Below are 18501 nucleotides of genomic sequence, written 5' to 3' on the forward strand. Positions count from 1 at the left end.
ACAAATATGATCGCGGATAAAAAAAACGAAGATCCTTGGAACGTTTAAAGAATGTTTCCTAGACCTATCTATATTATATCATAAAATAAGTTACTATTTTGAAATTGCAATTACAAAATAATAATATAATAATAGCTAAGCATCGTCAAAAGGTTAAACATCGAATCATAAAACCGGATCTTCCCAACATTATATACATTTCAATATAAAAAAATTTAAAATTCAGAAAACAGTATCGATTGCTTCAAACCAAGCCAGTAGTGAAGTATCTATAACAGCGTATTGATAGAAATCGTGTTCTGACAGCTTTCCGTCTTTGTCGATATCGGCGTTCTGCATGATTTGATCTACTAACTCCACAATAGCATCTTGCGTCATCGCCTCGACTGCGGACAAGCGTTCACGGTTTTTATTTTTTTTGCTCGTTAGTCCGGTGTTAATCGAGGAATCAAGTAAACTAATTTGAATAATATTTTTGCTAAGCTCCTCAGATACTGATTGAGTTCTCTCGTTTTTGTTGAAATTCCCAGCACTACCGGTGTCAGGTATGGGTGCATTAAAAACGGCAGATATGGGCCTGTTGCCGGAGTCGTCATACGTTGACATCATTTCCTCTTCACAAGAACGCACAACATCTCGCACGATTTCCATCGAGAGCTGGTGGTAAGCTTGCAACATTTGCAGAAGATCATCACGTGAAATGTATCCATCTCTATCAAGGTCATATCCTAATATCAAAAAAAGAGAATAGTTACGTTACAAACTTTTGACCAGTAAATTTGACCAGTAGTTTTTTTTAAAAATTTTATATACATATATATATATATATATATATATATATATATATATATATATATATATATATATATATATATATATATATATATATATATATATATATATATATATATATATATATATATAATATATATATAAGGAAATGCCGGTTTTGGCTCATGAACAGTTTTCCATAGTTAAGGATGCTAACGTTGATGCGATGAGTTAACTTTTCTTCAAAAAATATGTTATCTTGAGGGATGAGGTACCCCTAAAGATCTAATTCTTATCATTCAAAAAATTTCTTGCCTTTTTCAAACCTCAGCGATAGGTCGTGTTTTGTAGTGACCGATGGCAAGTGTGTGAATTCCGTCATCTAAGATAATTCTTTTGTCGTCGTTAGCGCTGAGTGCGACTTTGTTAATTTCTTCAGTGTAAACGTCGTGAAGATGAGATCGGAAAACGTTCATGGTGGTGAGTTTTTCTTGTTTAGTCATTAAGCAGTCACCACAAGGTATTGATAATTTCTTGAAAGTCATCCCCTTCCTGTAATTTTTTCAAGACGTAAAGACACAAGTGGCCACAATAAGACGTATCACCAAACTGAACTCTCTCGCTGTTATAATAAACCGGACTTTTTAAATAATCAATGAGCTCAATAAGAGGAGGCTGAGCATAAGAGTCGAAGCTGTATTTTTTGTCAGCGTCTTTATACCAGCACACCCAATGAAACCCACCAGTGCTTGAATCTCCTGTATTCACAATACCACATTCTTTTTTTCTTGGCTTTTTTGGTAACTCATCCCTGACAAACACGCCTTGAAAGTTTTTTAATTTTAACTGTTTAGCAGCCTTTATCAATTGAAAGTTAGTTAAAGCTTCATTAGGTAAAACAATTCCTTCTACGTCAATCCATTGAAAGTCGATCATTTTTTTAATTTCTTAAAAAGTTTATCCGAATTTTTTAACAAGCGATTTTCATAGAATAGCACCTAAAAAGGGTATACTATTAAAGGATGAGTTAGGTCCGAGTAATAAACCAGCTCCAACAGATTGATAACCTTTTCCAGTTTTAATGAAGAGTCCATCACCGTGAACATTTTTAGTCCATGGGGTGATAAACAATCCTTCTCCACCTAAAGTTTTTATCTTCATTCCTTTTCCATTTTTGCTCATGCAAAAAAGACCTCGCCCAGCAATTTTATCAACCATAGCAGAGCCGGCAGAAGAGCCTACACCTGCTAACAATCCAGTGGCGAGAGCAGGAACAACCTTTGTGGCAAGAGTGCTGCCTATCATACCTAGTAACGGTAAAAGAGCTCCGATGAAACCTCCTTCTATTTTCGAGTTGTATGCAATTTGTCTTTTGCTCAATTTAAGAGTGACTCCTTTACCAGCTTCATACGCTTTTCTAATTTTGTTCAATTGCGAATTAGTGATAGCGAGAACATGTTTACCGTTCAAGTCTTGATGAGAAAGCTTAATGCTAGTATCGGTTTTATCATGCATGGCTTTTTTAATTTTATCAGATTGACTCTGCGAGATGTTAATTTTGATGTTTTGATAATTGCTCATTTTTTATGTATTAAAAAATTATTTATTTCACTTCTCGAATATGATATCGTATTGTAATATCCTCTCCACGAAAATCAACCAAATCTCCATTCTGATCAATGATGTGAGTAACCATTGTTGAAATTTCAAACAGTTTAACAGGAAGATAAATCAAATGCATTGGTCTCTCGATGATTTTATAGCCAGGACTAAGATTTGGATAAAAGGAGTAAATGCAATTTAATTGGGTTCCATTAATATAGGATGATCCGATAACGTTGTTAACGATTCTGATGGTGTTAATGCTTGAAATTCTAACGATATGATCCGACTCGTATTCGGAATTGGAATTTAATTTTCTTTTAGTAAACCCTAAAACTGAAGAGATGCTATTCTCCACGTTAAAGTCAATCAAATAATTCAAACCAAGTTTAATGGTTGATTTTAAAGTATTAAGATTGATTCCAATTTGAAGGTTGTTTGGAGAGTAATTAATTTTATTTGCAATAATATAACTTCCACGTTGAGCTGTTTTTATTGTGTTTAAAATAGACTTTTGCAAATACTCATTGATGTCTTTAATGTCATAGCTTCCTGATGGAATGATAATGTTTTCCCAATTAGCTCCATTGTTCATGCTGTATTTGAAAGAATTGTTTTTACTGCTTACATTTGGAATGCTGTTGTAAGTCTCAAGACCGAGAAAAGCCATTTCATAACTTTTTCCTTCGTCAAAAACGATTTTATCCAAAAAATCAGTGGTGATAACACTTGATTTTCCATCTACATCGATTATTATACCTGTCATTTTTTTAAATAAGAATTATTTTTTAAATTGTTTTAGAAAAATAAAAAATTGTCAAACCCACTTCGGTACTTTCCCTCGTTCTTTTTAGAAGAGAGATCAATGACGGCAAATCCGTGAGGTTCATTCCAGCAATGATTGCAAAAGGCTTTAAATTCTTCTATTTTCATATCGCAGGAAACGTGATCTTGATGAATGTGATTAACGCTTTTTTGGTCTTGTTTAAAGAGACAAATAAAGTTAGCATTTTCTCTGATGGTATGTCTTGGAATCTCGAAATAGTTTTGAGCGAGGTAAAAGCAGTCAACGTTGGAGTGTCTTCCTCGGATGTAATATTTTTCGCACTTGTTTTGATTGGTCAATTGCAAATCGTCAAAGATCATCAAATTGTTTTTGGTCGAGTCTAAGGATTCAGGTTCAGGCACATCATCAGCCGTTTCAAAGAATTGACACTCCATATCATCATTGTCGGAATATTTTTTTGAAATTTCCTCAATAACATCTTCAGGGTTTAAATTCAATTTTTCCATTTCGTCTTGTACATCATCCGTTAACAAATCAACAATATCCTTTTTAGGAAGTTTATTTTCGAATGAGTTTTTTAATATTTTATATTCTGGTTGAAAAAGAGATTTGCCAAAGACTTGTAAGCGGTTGTAATCTAGCCATCCAGGTCTTAAAAGTAAATTTAAGAGTAACGTTGTTTTTCCGCAACCGGACTTTCCAACGATGATTCCTCGTATACTTCTTGGTAAAAGCGCGATGTTGTTTCTTTTGGTTTTCCCAATTTTACACGACAAATTCATCACTTCCATTTTTATATAAAAAAAGTTTTATATATGTTAAAATGTACTGCGTTAAGTGTAGAAGAGAGACTGAAACCATTCACTTGAAAAACCAGATCACAAAAAACAACAGACATATGTTGAAAGGAATATGCGACTCTTGTGGGATAACCAAATGCAAGTTTGTTTCATCACATACGCTCAAAGGATCATCTTCAGAAACAAAAGGATTTGGTGTGAGTGATTTGAAATGGACGGATCAGCTTGCAGAGGAGCTTCATAAACCGGTGATTCATCATTTTAAAAGAAGAAAAGTGTTTGTGAATGACATTGATGATATATGGGCTGCTGATTTGGTTGACATGCAATCGTTTTCAAAATTCAACAACGGTGTAAAATATTTGCTCATGGTGATCGACGTGTTTTCAAAGTATGGATGGATTGTTCCGTTAAAAAGCAAAACGGGTCTTGAAGTGGCTGAAGCGTTGAAAAAGATTTTCACAGAAAGAAAATGCATTAAATTGTGGGTAGACAAAGGAAAAGAGTTTTACAACAGACATGTGAGAGCGTTGGGTGTTCAATTGTATTCTACTGAAAACGAGGAAAAAAGTTCTGTTGTCGAGCGATGGAATAGAACAATGAAAGAAAAAATGTTTAAATATTTTTCAGCTAACAACACCAATAAATACATTGACGTATTGGATGAGATGGTGAAAAATTACAACAACACAAAGCACTCTTCTATCAAAATGACACCAGTGGAAGCTAGCGATGAAAAGAATAAATATAAGGTCTGGTGGAGTCTGAATGGTAAACAGAAAGAAAGAAAAGATCCAAAATTCTTAATGGGTGATCAAGTGCGGATCGTAAAAAAGAAGTCTCATTTTGAAAAGGGCTATACGCCGAGATGGACTGAGGAGGTTTTTACAGTGTCAAAAGTTCAGTATACGAATCCGCCCACGTATAAAATCTCTGACGCTAACGGTGAAGAAATTCAAGGCACCTTTTACGAACAGGAGATACAAAAGACGCATCAAGACATATTCAGAATTGAAAAAATCATTCGCAAAACCAAGAGCAAGTCGTTAGTCAAATGGTTAGGATATCCAGACTCGTTTAATTCATGGGTAGATAATAATGAATTGTTAAGTTTGCAAAAATGATCTAAAAATTTATTTTTAATTTGTAAAATGCATGCTCCTCACAAGTTTTTTAGAAATGTTGCCTCAGCAGAAGTCCACAGTTTGGATTTGCAATTAAAAATTTTGGAAGAGAGGGTTAGAGAGTTGGAGGAAAGAAGACCGAACAACATTATTGTGTCTACGAAAACGTTAGATCATCCACCTTATTTCAACGTTAACGAACAATATGAGATTTTTGCCCAGAAAGACATTAAATTTGCTGCTCTCTCACATACAATGATAGCTTTATCCATTGGGCTGAATTTGGAGAAAGGTATTGCAGTGATAACATTAATGAATAAAATTACTGATCAATTGAATTATAGAAAAAACGAAGTTATTATTTCAGAGTCTGTAGATGATGTTATTATGGACGTGAATAGTAACAGCAAACAGGACGTGATTGTTAAAAAAGGAGAAAAACTTTGTAAGATTAATTACATTGATTTAAAATAATTTTTTATTAATAAAAAATGGAAATATTGAATGATAAACTTTATCCAGTTCTTCCATCAGCTCCTGCAGATGAAGGAGGGCATGTTTATAGGCTTCAGAAAATAAGCGAGATTCAGAAAGAGATAGAGAGTGAAAAAGCAAAGCGAGTTCATCTAAGCAAAAAGTACCATCGCGCTTTCAGAATCATTTCTAATGTGGATAATACGATGCAAGCCTTATGCATTGCTTTAGGTGTGACTGGAATTGGGCTTTTGTCAACCATTATTGCTAGTCCTGCAGCAATTGCGTGTGAAGGTGTAGCTATTGGAATGGGGTTTTTATCCATTGTAGGAGGACAGGTTAACAAAAAACTGACATTGAAAGCGGAAAAACATGAAAAGATTAAAGTGTTGGCCGAGTCTAAATTAAACACAATCAGCGAACACATTTCCAAAGCGTTGATAGACGGAAAAATAAGCGATTCAGAGTATGAATTGATTTTAAACGAGCTTCAAAAGTTTAAATCCTTAACAAAGGAAATAAGAACTAAAACAAAAAAGGGAATAGATGAAGTTACTAAAGAAAACTTGATTCAAAAAGGAAGAGAAGATGCGATTCAAACGTTCAATAACCTTTTTAAGAAAGGATCAACGTAGTCGTAAAACCAATTTATGTTTTTTTCCACGTATTTTAAGAAAGGATCAACGTAGTCGTAAAACCAATTTATGTTTTTTTCCACGTATTTTAAAAAGATGTTTTTCTTTAAAATACAAGACATGAATAAAAGGGATGAAATTGTGAAAGAAATTAATGACAGAAGAAACGGCAACATTTCAGATGCTAATCTTCAGACTGATTTGAGCAAGCTTTACAAGCCTCTGATTGAAAGCAATGAAAAGATGATCAAAAGCCTGATCAAAAAAAGAAAAGACCTTTCGAAGAGAACAAAGTTGGAGATAAAATGTACATTGGAAAAATGGAGGTTGAAATAGATGGAAATGATATCATTGTCGGTGAAGAAAAGTATAATGGAACAAAAGGTCTTTGGGAACTGATGACTGAATTAACAATACCAAAGAGCTATACCGATGAAGATTTGCAAAATTATGAAAAAATTTTAATGGACAGTGATGCTATAAGATCTGATTCGCAACCGCATAAACCGAAATCATCAAGAAGACCAAAGTATCAACAACTTATTGCTCCTATTTGGGAAAAAATGATGCGTATTGAAAAGGGTATAAAAGGTCGTGGTGTTATTATTCTTCCAGGTGATCCTAATGCGTTGGTGGAAAAGCTTGAATTGAGTATTGCTGCATGGCATGCTGGGAATAAAGAGTCAAGAAATATGGCTGTTGCTATTTGCGATGAGCTGTTGAGACAAGGGGAGATTAATAAAGAGGAATATAAATCGTTAATGAGGACTATTGATAAAATTATTTAAAAAGATTGTTTTATTTTAAAAAAATGCTCATTGTGAACAAAAGAAGATATGTGAAAAAGAACGTTGTTGGTGGAGGTGGTATTGTAGACATGATTAAAAATTTCATAAAAAGAGCAGCTGCGTCAAGTGTTACAAAAGCAACAGTGAATTTGCTTAAAAATGCTCCAACAAGCAAAATTGGACAAGAAGCGATTACAGCTGCAAAATCTGCTGGGACAGAGTTAGCCCTTTCAGCTATTTCCACTGCTAGAGATGTGGCTATTGACAAAGGTAAAAAGACCATTGAGAAATTAAAGACTGGTTCATCTATTCAAAGTAAGAAAATGTCTAAAAAGAACGCGATTCGAATTCAAGACCTGGTGAAAATAGGGCAGGGCATGAAAATAGTATGAAGATAGCATTCTGTTGCGATGACTTGTTATAAACTTGCAACGTCTTGCAATGAGAGACATTTAAATGAATTAAATAATTTTTTATTATATAAAAAATGATAAGTACTGAGCGATTAAGAGTTACTGAGAACCCAGAGTATGATATTGGTATTGAAAAAGTTGATTTTTTTGAGTATCTTCCAACCAATCTCGATTTAAATTCTTCAGGCACGATTACTTTTGAGATTGACTGTCAATCGATTCAAACAGTACCATCAGAGGCTTACATTCTTATTGAAGGAGTGTTGAAAAAGAGCGATGGAACCTTTTACGATGCTAAAGACAACATTGCACTGGTGAACAACGCTTTGTTGTATTTGTTTAATGATGTGACTTATGACTTGTCGGGAGAGCAAGTGGAACGAGTGATGTATCCAGGTCCAGCCACCACCATACTTGGATTGATGAAATATCCTTATGGATTTCAGTTTGCTGATGGATTAAAACAGATGTGGTATATAGATACGTCAAATCTTGTTGGAAATTCAGGATTCAATGTTAGACGAGACCACTTGTTTGCAGACACTACATCCGTTGGAGCTTTTTCGTTTAAAATTCCGTTGAAGCACATTTTTGGATTTTGCGAAACCTATGACAAAGTTGTTTATGGGTTTAGGCATGCCATCACCTTTACAAAGAAAGAATGTGATGATGCGATTTATAGAGCGGAGAGCGTTAGTGCAGGAATGATCAACCTTAAAAAATTCAGACTTTATATGCCTCGCGTTGAATTAGATATTTCGAAAAAGACTGAATTCATGAATTTAATGGCTCAAAAAATTCCCATTCAAGTGGCTTATAAATCAAACAAATGTGAAAGACAGCTTATTCCAGCCGGTCAAACAGAATTTACCTGGTCGCTTGGAAGAGTCACTGACAAAAGCATTCCAAGATTTATCTTGTTCGACTTCAGACAAACAGAAATTCCAGTCAAACAGTTAATCCGTCACTATTCGACCATTGTGATGTTAGCAATTTTTACGTGACTGTTAATGGAATAAAGTATCCAAATTACAATTACGACTTGAATTTTGGAGAAAAGAGAGTGGTTATGGCTTATTCAGATGCGTTCTCTTTTGATGAAAAATATTACGGCACAAATGAACTTGTTTGTCAATCTGGGTTAAGCTTGCTTGAATATATAAAATTATATCCGTTGTTCTTTGTGGATATCAGCAAGCAAAAAGAAAGAATGACGTCGGAAACAGCTGAATTAGTGGTAAACCTTAAATTTCGAACTTCAACTATTGCAAATACCGTTATTTTTGCAGTGGTTATTTCTGACAAACTGCTTAAATTTGTTTCAGATGGAACCAACATGACTGCTGTTTATTAAGTTTATTAAGATGTCTTTTCAGGAAAAATTGAATTGACTTAAAAAAAATCTTGGTATAATAAAATGAGATATACAACATCGTATTTGAAAAATTTGTTGAATGAAAACGGCGTTAGTAAAACAGCAGATGATTTAATAACGTTGATGATGCTTGCGGTTGAAAATAATTTAATCAGTAAAGATGAGATTTTAGAAAGAGCAAAAGAAAAGAAAATACGTGAAATAAAGGAAAAGAAACCAACCGATCCAAAATGGGAATGGCTTAGTTTAGTTAAGAAAAAACCCATCACTGTGAGAATAACCAACATTGAAACGGGTGAGGTGGTAGAATACAAGTCTCTTTACAAAGCGATGGCAGGGACTGGACGTGGATGGAGATATTTAGAGCGTCGAGATGGAAAGGTGGATGATGGAATCAAGATTGAATTTTTAAATTCTGAAAAGCTTGAAAAATGTAAAAAGCAGCAAAATTGATTTTTTAACTTTTAACATGTTAAAAAATTGACTTAAATAAAATTCTTGGCATAAATAAAAAGATGGAAAGCATACAAAAGGATGATCTTTTAAATGCCCTTGATGATAGCTTTGAGTCAACTTCTGATACGGCTAAATCAAAAAGTTTGCTTAAATTTCTAAAAAACGTAAGAAAACTTCCAAAGGAACATCGAATCATTTTCAAAGAAATGGTTGAAGTAGCACCTTTTGAAGAAGTGATCAGAAATATAAAAGAAGACATTTATCTGCGTAATAAATTCCTGATCGGAACAAATTGGAAACTAAATGCTAGCGGACGTAATAATTGTCGTAAAATCACTGAACATATTAGAGAGATTAAAAATATGTATTCACGTCTTTCCAAATAATTTTTTAATTCTTTTCGCGGGGAATTAAAAAAACGGTAAAAACTTTTCGCAGAAAATATGCTGAAAGTGTGCCAAGATTTAAAAAAATTGAATTGACTTAAAGAAAATCTTAGTATAATAAAAATGAGTATCTATTCTTCAAAACCAGAATTAATTGCTAAAGAGCGAAAACTTGAATGCATCGAAAAAAATTTTCTTTCCATTAATAAAATGGGTGATAAAACTGATGCTAAAAAGCAAAAAGCAAAAACTTTTGCCAAAGAGCGAAAAATTGAAAGTGACATAAAGAAAAATCTTTCCGTAATAAAAATGGAAAGTAAAACTGTGAAAGATCGAAAAGTATCAATGGCATCATTAAGAAGGGATGCTAAAGAAAGAGCTATAAAAGACTACACCAGAATGACTAGGGAAGAGCTTGTTGAGGCAATGAAAAACACAAGACCTATCATTGGGTATGGTCCTGCTCCTCGTAGACGAACGACTGAGGCAAGACCGTTGCCTGTTAATGAAAGACCTACCGTGGTTAGGTTTGTTCAACCAGCTGTAAAAGTTTCTGTAAAACCGACAAAAGTAAGGTTTACTGTTGGTTCTGAAAGACCTGTGCCTGCTCCAAGGCCAAGGTCTGACAACTTGATTTCATTCGAACCTTCTGCTCTCTTGCAAAATAGGATGACAAGAGATGAACCCTCTATTCTTAACACACCAGTTATCGATTCAACAAAGCTCATTATACCTAGACCGGTTCCAGCACCAAGACCTGGTTTATTTTCAAGTCTGACGGCAGCTGTAAAAAGTGTGACGTCATATGTTGCAAATAAGTATAATGATATTAAAGAATGGATAGATCCCTACGTTCCTGAAGTAGTCAAGAAGAAGGTAAGCGAATCAGTGAAACAAATCGATGAAAAGATACAGTCTATCAAATCACTTGTATTAAAAACAGTGTATAAACCTCTCGCGCCAAAACCATTTACAGTAAAGTTTAAAATGACTGAACATTCTGCAGAGCGTGCTGCTAGACTATTTTCTTACACACCTTCTTCTCGATACCAAGACATTGTTCCTTTTTTAAACTTGGTAAGGGAGTCTGCTATTCAAACCATGGAAGGAGAAAGAAACACAAGGGTAAGAATTTCTTTAGTCTGTGAAATGACTCGCGTAAGCATCTTGACTGGTGAGGAAACTACTCAGACAGCTAACTTTTCATCCAACACGAAAAGATTATTGGAGGGTGATGATGTGAGAGCGCTCATGACTGAAATGGAAGAAAAAATCTTGGAAAGTAGTGCTAATTACAACAAGATGGGATCCAATTGCGTCTTGTCAAAGATTTTAAGAATGGATATTAACTTTGCTGATTATGAACCTTTCAGAGGCTCTTTCTTCATGAAGCTGTCTCCCGAGTTGGAAAGTAAAAAAGCCATCATCAACATGGTAAACAACGACAATGAATGCTTCAAGTGGTGCGTCACCAGAGCTCTTAACATGAAAAATAAAAACAACGAAAGAATTGATAATGAGTTGATTGAAAAATCTAAATAGCTTAATTGGAATGGAATGGAATTTCCTGTAAAGACAACTCAAATCGAAAAGTTTGAAGTGAATAATCCTGACATCAGCGTGAACGTCTTTCACTATGAAATGAATAAGCCTCAACCTATGCAAATATCCAAATTTCATGATCGAAAACACTGTGTTGATTTGCTGCTCATTTCAAACAAAGACAACAGCCATTATTGTCTTATTAAAAATTTCAGTCGGTTTGCCGGCTCCTCAACAACAAAACATCAACATAAACAATACTTTTGTAGAAATTGTATGCAAGGTTTCAACCAAGAAGAAAAGCTTCAAATCCATCAAGAATACTGCTATGATAACGCTCCAATGAGAATCGATCTTCCTGAAAAAGGAACAACTGTTCAGTTTAAAAACTATAACAAGACCATGAGAGTTCCGTTTGTGGTAACTGCTGACTTTGAAAGTTTCATCAAACCCATCAACACTTGCACCCCTGACTTAAAACATTCATACACCAAACAATATCAAAAGCATGTTCCATGCTCGTTCAGCTACCATATCAAATGCTTTGACGAAACCATTTATAAAGAAAAACCAGTCAAGTACACAGCAGAAAGCGAAGAGGATGATGTGGCTCAAAAGTTTATCACCAGTCTTGAAGAAGACTCTAAAAAGATTTTCGATAAGATTGATTCACTGCAAAAAGAATGGAAGAATAAGCCAATAAAGACTGATGTGGATAAAAAGAAGTTTGAAGCTGAAACCAAATGTCACATTTGCAAAAAAGATCTTTATGGTGACAAAGTGTGGGATCACTGTCATTTGACTGGAAAGTACCGTGGTGCTGCTCATGATGCTTGCAATAAAAAATATCGAATTCCAAAATTTATTCCCGTATTTATACATTGCTTGTCTGCCTATGACAGTCATTTGTTTATTAAAAAATTAGGTGGAAAGCTCAATTGCATACCAAACAATGATGAGAAATATATTAGCTTCTCTAAAAAAATCAAACTGAGAGACACTGTCGATAAGAAAGGCGAACCAAAAGAAGTATTAAGAGAAATGAGGTTTCTTGACAGCTATAGGTTCATGTCTGACACTTTAGACAAACTCTCTAAAAATCTAACCGATGAACAATGCATAAACGCTAGGGAATATTATCCTGAAAAGGAAAAGTTCGACTTGATAAGAAAAAAAGGTATTTTCCCTTACGAATGGATGGACTCGATTGAAAAATTAACTGAAACGCAATTGCCTCCAAAAGAAGACTTTTATTCCGGACTAGACGATAAAGACATCACTGATGAAGAATACACGCATGCGAAAAACGTTTGGAAAGTATTTGGATGCAAAACATTTAGAGATTACCTAGAAATTTATAACGTGTCTGATGTCTTAATTCTAGAAGACGCTATTGAAAATTTCAGAAACGCTTGCATGCTAAATTACGATCTTGATCCTGCTCAGTTTTACACCTGTCCTGGACTCGGTATGGAAGCCTGTTATAAAAGTACTAAAGCTGAAATTGAACTTTTAAGCGATCCTGATATGCTCAACATGGTTAAAAAAGGAATACGCGGCGGAATTAGCATGATCTCCAACCGACTTGGAAATGCTAACAACAAATACATGGACAAATATGATCCTTCAAAACCCTCAAAATTCCTCATGTATTTAGACGCTAACAATCTTTACGGATGGGCTATGAGTCAACCTCTTCCCGTTGGAGGATTCAAATGGATGACTGAAGATGAACTCAACAATTGGCGCAGCATGCCATGCATACTTGAAGTCGATTTAGATTACCCTGAAGAGCTTCACGATTTACACAACGACTACCCTTTGGCTCCTGAAAGATTAACCATTGGAAAAGTAGCCAAACTCGTTCCAAATTTAAACAACAAAGAAAAATACGTCGTCCATCGCACAAATCTTAAACTCTATGAACGAATGGGATTAGTCATCACCAAAATTCATCGAGGAATCACCTTTAGAGAAGAACCTTGGATGAAATCGTACATCGATGGCAACACCCAAAAGAGAGCAGAACCAGGTCGAAACGAATCTGAAAAAGAATTTTTTAAACTCATGAACAATGCCGTCTTTGGGAAAACTATGGAAAACATCGAAAAACATGTTGATATTAAACTTGTCACTACAAGAAAAGAAGTCTCAAAATTAACTAAACAAACTCGATATGAACGACACGTCATTTTTGATGAAAACCTAGCTGCGATTCATATGAAGAAAACACAAGTCACTTATGACAAACCCGTTTTTTTAGGAATGTGCATCCTCGACATCAGCAAAACTCTCATGTATGAATTCTATTACGACTACATCAAGCCTAAATATGGCGATAAAGCCAAGCTGCTCATGACCGACACTGACTCGCTCTTTTTTGAAATTGAAACAGAAGATTTTTACAAAGACATTGCTGATGATGTTGAAGCCAAATTTGACACAAGCGAATTTCCAAAAGACCATCCTGCCATTGAAAACGTTGGTTTCAAAGTAGGCTTAAATAAAAAGGTTATTGGCAAGTTCAAAGATGAGGCTGCTGGTAAACAAATTAAAGAGTTTGTTGGACTAAGACCAAAGCTCTACTCTTACAAAATCACTAAAGATGAACACAAAAAATGCAAAGGGGTCAAAAAGAAAGTCGTTGAAAAGAAAATAAGGCATCAACATTTTAAAGACTGCTTAATGAACGGAAATGAACAACTTGCAACCATGAACGTTTTCTGATCTCATCTTCACGACGTTTACACTGAAGAAATTAACAAAGTCGCACTCAGCGCTAACGACGACAAAAGAATTATCTTAGATGACGGAATTCACACACTTGCCATCGGTCACTACAAAACACGACCTATCGCTGAGGTTTGAAAAAGGCAAGAAATTTTTTGAATGATAAGAATTAGATCTTTAGGGGTACCTCATCCCTCAAGATAACATATTTTTTGAAGAAAAGTTAACTCATCGCATCAACGTTAGCATCCTTAACTATGGAAAACTGTTCATGAGCCAGAACCGGCATTTCCTTATATATTATATATATATATACATATATATATATATATATATATATATATATATATATATATATATATATATATATATATATATATATATATATATATATATATATATATATATAATTTCTCGGGGGAAGAAATTTACTAACACAGCATTACAATTTCGTGTCTTAACAAAAAAAAATAATAATAATAATAATAAAGTAAAAAAAACTTACTACAAATATGTTTATTCCAAAAACGGAGAAAAGTTTAAGAATTACCTTCGTTAAGACGTAAAGAATCTATTGAGTGAGTTCTAACACATTAAACTAACAATACTGGTTGGTAAGTCAGACTTTTGTTTCGCACCCTGGAATCTTTTTTTTTTGAACTTAGAACCATGCTTTTAAAATTCTTTTTTAATTTGAATTAAATTTATTTAGGAAAATTCGCTTGAATTTTAGCATTTGAAAAATTTCATTACAATACTCAGAGGTTAGTATTAATGCTCTGCTTACAGAGAACTGATGGGCATGCATCAGTAAGATAAAGTTTTTACTTAATTTATGCGCCTCTCTGAGCTCTGCCAAACTCATTAACAGAAACAAGATGTACCAAAGATTTTATATCAAAGTTGGTTTTCTTCGCAGATTTTGGTTTCAGCTTGAACTTTATGTTTTCTTTATGTTCGAATTTTAAGAATCCGGTTGAGGGCATATGTACTAACTTTTTATCTTGCAGCCCTGGAAACAGATGTATGAATTTTCCTGCAGATATTTAAAAACAACGCCCTAAATTTTTATCTTGAATCTTTACTAATTTACTTTTAATGTCCACAGTCTTTGATTACAAATATTGGACCGTAAACTTGAATATTTTAATTTGTTTAGTGATTGCCACAATTCAACAGATACTTTTAGTCCTAAAACATACCATTCTTTCTAGAACAAGGGTCAGACACACTGATCCTATTTTCTTTGAGACAAAATTCTCAGAAAAACAGCCCATAGAAAAATCAATTCGGTACTCATAAAAATCAATTCGGTACTCATAAAAATCAATTCGGTACTCATAAAGTTTGTATTGATCTGCGATCACTTATAACAATAGTTTATAAATAACTCTACCTCTAGGCCTGATGGGTGCAGATTGAACCAAAAATTGACGCTGCCTATTTATTTCTTTTTCTCAAACATTTTTTTTATCAGTTAAGAACTGTGATTTATTTCTGTGACAACATAATCAATGGATAAAGCTTTGACCAGTGTAGCTGTTGCTGAATCACTTAATTTAAACCTTCAGCTTTTCCCAAGTTTGATAAATTAGTATAACTTTGTTAATTATAGAAAAAAATACAGCATTTTTATTTTCAGAGCTGTAAATTACCTTTCTTAAATGTAAACGAAAACTGTATTAAATATATTTTAAAAAGTATATTAAGTATAATTTTAAATGCAAGTTAAACAGAAAATTGAAAAAAATCTTGAGAAAATAACAAATACTTTATTTTCATATAATTTCAGACAAAAATTAATTGACTTATTGATACCCATCAGTTGGTTTCAAAAAGTAACGATTCTTTGCAATGACAGACTATGTAACACTACTAAATGTACAGAATAACTCTAAATAGTTCCACTTATAGCTGTGAGGGTTGAGAGTGCCAGAGCTAACTTTTATGAAAACTAAAATGCTTAAAGAGTAATCAATTTTTTATCAATTTGAAATTTAACTTTATGACATAAAAACTCATTCCAAGAAGACTCACTCCAAGCAGCGGAAAAAATTATTGCATTTAATCATACTAGTAAACTAAAATTTAATACTGAGTAGCAACAACATGATTTATTTCAAAACAATTTTTGAATTAATCACATTTTATCTCCCACTTAAAAATTAGATTCATAATGAGTAAGCATCAGAATAGTATTAAGTATGTTAGATGGGTATAATATAATAAATTCAAAAACATGAAGAAAAAAAAAAAAAGAAAAAAAATAGAAAGAAAGAAGCCATTACCATTAAATATATGCTTCATACGTTCTGCTTTAGAACCTTTTGTTAAAATAGACATTCCATGAACAAAATCTTTGAAATTAATAATGCCATCTTTGTCCTGATCATAAAAGTGAAATAATTGCTGAACAACTAAATTCTTTTTCGATGTCAATGGCCCAAGGCACATTTGAAAAACCTCTTTTGTGATGCCTCGCTCATCATTGCAAAGTGAAATGTATTGATCATATAAAACCTCAATGTAAGCTGAGTCAAAATGAGTTTCTTCTCGAAGTAGCAATACTTCATTCCAAGGTAAAGTATTTTCTAAATTGTTTTTGCCTACACAAGAGAATTATACAAGTATTGATGAAAACTTTTAACTCATTTAAGATGCAATGATTTGCTTTTTATAAACTTGTAACTATTAGTAGGTGCATAATTATTGGAGCTTTTTATTGCAACCTTATTTGTTAAAAATTAGTGTAATGTCTTTGTTTTTATATTTTTTATATGAACGTTTTTCAAAATGATTTCAAGATTATCTTTTCTGTTAAAAGAGAGGATTATTGTTTGAAAAAAAAAAGTAGAAATGTGTTTCAAAAATCAAATCTATATTCACCACAAATGAAATGTTGACAATAAAAATGCTGCTCAAAGACTTCTACGTAAACCATTAAACTAACATTAGTTGTTTCAAAAAGCTCAGAAAGGTATGAAAATTGTCTTGATGAGTCACCCACAAGCTCTCTGCTAAAACTCTGTTTCTGAAGAATCTTATGACTAAGGATGAACCTGGTTTCTCTTCAAAAAACATAAAAAGAAAAGTTTGCATTTCACCAAGTGAGTCCCCTTGAAAAATACTGAAAGCTATTCACTGTAAGAGGGCAGTATTTGTATATTTGGTCTGACAGAAGTGGAATCATCTGGGAAATCATCTCAAACAGGATTTATTATTCTGCGAATGGTGATGATGAATGTCAACAGCAGCAGATTTCAGATAAAAACAGAAAACAATAGTTAAGCATTAATAGCAATATTTATTTAGCTCAACTTGGCTGCATTCATGCTACAACCAAAATGATTATACAGAGCAAAAAAGACAACTCTGTCTTTCATTACAATTATGCAAATAATTTTAGCTTTGTGTAGTTGTCTACAGTTTACAACAAATTGGTTAACTTAGTGGCTGCCTTCAAAAAGTAGATTGCCTCTAAGACTAGCAACTCTATTGCCCATAGTCAACAGCTATCAAGCAAATTCAAACCAGTAATTGAAGTAGATGGTGAATATGCTCAAGAATAATCATTTAAAGATGTTTTTGTAAAATGTTCTTATTTATTTTGTTGAACAAAATTTGTTAAAAAAAAGCTACACAATTATGCACCAATCCAATATATCATACCTGGGTAAAATGTTGGCAGCATAGCTGAACGTGGATTAACAAGTGGAGGTATTGGTGTGGTAATTTTTACAAAAACATGTGTTCTTTGGTGGTTACATGATGGTTCGCATCGAGAACAAACATCATAGTCAACGCAATTAATACATTTAAATCGGACACCAGTTAAAGGATTAGTCCCACAAATATTACAACTTATCCCACGATGAATTATGTTATTTTGCTTTGATTGTGCCTCGCCTATGTTATATAAGAGACTTAGCAATGTTTCTGCTTCCTTTTTATTTTCAACTTCATTGTCAGATAAACCAGCTTCTTCATTTATCCTTTCATTACTTGAAGCAAGAAACATGTGAACAGGCGTGTGCCAAGATGGATGAATTATTTCACTGTTTGAAGGGCCACCATTAGGTAAAGCAGTTTCTGATCTCAAACTATTATTGCCCACCAGAGGACCTAAAAATATTGTAGGGCTAATAAACAATACTAAAAAACATATAAATTGAAAGAATACTAACAATAAAAAAATTGCAATAATCACTAAAAAAATAACTAAATGATTAGGACTTCAAGAAAAAAAAATAGAGCATAGATTTCTATAAACATTCAATACTTTGTGTGTGTGTATATATGTATATATAGATACCTGTAGCTTGATAAAGTGACAAATGACTCTGTTGCTGCATTGGAATTGTTTTTCGGGGTTGTTTCTTCAACAGTGAGTAAAGTTGAACTGCCACTAAAGCTCCACTTGCTCCTATTAGTATGCCAAGGGCTACATGTGAGGGATGGATATCTTGTAAATGTTTGTCCATCCTGCAGGGCTGAACTCTTGTGATTCCATTAAAGCAACATATCAAATATTCACAATCATTTTAAAAAATTGTTTTCCTAAAATTTTGATGCAAACTTAAAATAAACAAAAACATTTTTAAAATGCATTTAAAAGATT

General features: G+C 33.4%; 1 protein-coding gene across 1 annotated transcript; it reads right to left on the reverse strand.

Annotated features, from left to right (window-relative positions):
- Positions 1–32: 32 nt before the first annotated feature.
- Positions 33–18482, reverse strand: LOC145191344 (uncharacterized). The gene is made up of 4 exons (XM_080068418.2): positions 18196–18482; positions 17553–18005; positions 16172–16489; positions 33–728 (listed from the first exon to the last, which is right to left on the reverse strand). Exons 1-4 carry the CDS (start codon positions 18362–18364, stop codon positions 223–225), a joined length of 1446 nt encoding a protein of 481 aa, XP_079924544.2. The 5' UTR covers positions 18365–18482; the 3' UTR covers positions 33–222.
- Positions 18483–18501: the final 19 nt, after the last annotated feature.

This window comes from Hydra viridissima, unplaced genomic scaffold (genome assembly GCF_058129835.1).
Source record: "Hydra viridissima isolate aposymbiotic clone 2 unplaced genomic scaffold, HvirCarnegie_v1 scaffold_11, whole genome shotgun sequence".
Classification (NCBI taxonomy): Eukaryota; Metazoa; Cnidaria; class Hydrozoa; order Anthoathecata; family Hydridae; genus Hydra; species Hydra viridissima.

Coding starts and splice junctions, on each gene's coding strand:
- LOC145191344 (XM_080068418.2), bottom strand. CDS start 18,364: ATGGACAAACATTTACAAGATATCCATCCCTCACATGTAGCCCTTGGC. Junction 16,490..17,552: donor GCTGCCAACATTTTACCCAG/GTATGATATATT, acceptor TCTCTTGTGTAG/GCAAAAACAATTTAGAAAAT. Junction 729..16,171: donor TATGAAGCATATATTTAATG/GTAATGGCTTCT, acceptor TTTTGATATTAG/GATATGACCTTGATAGAGAT.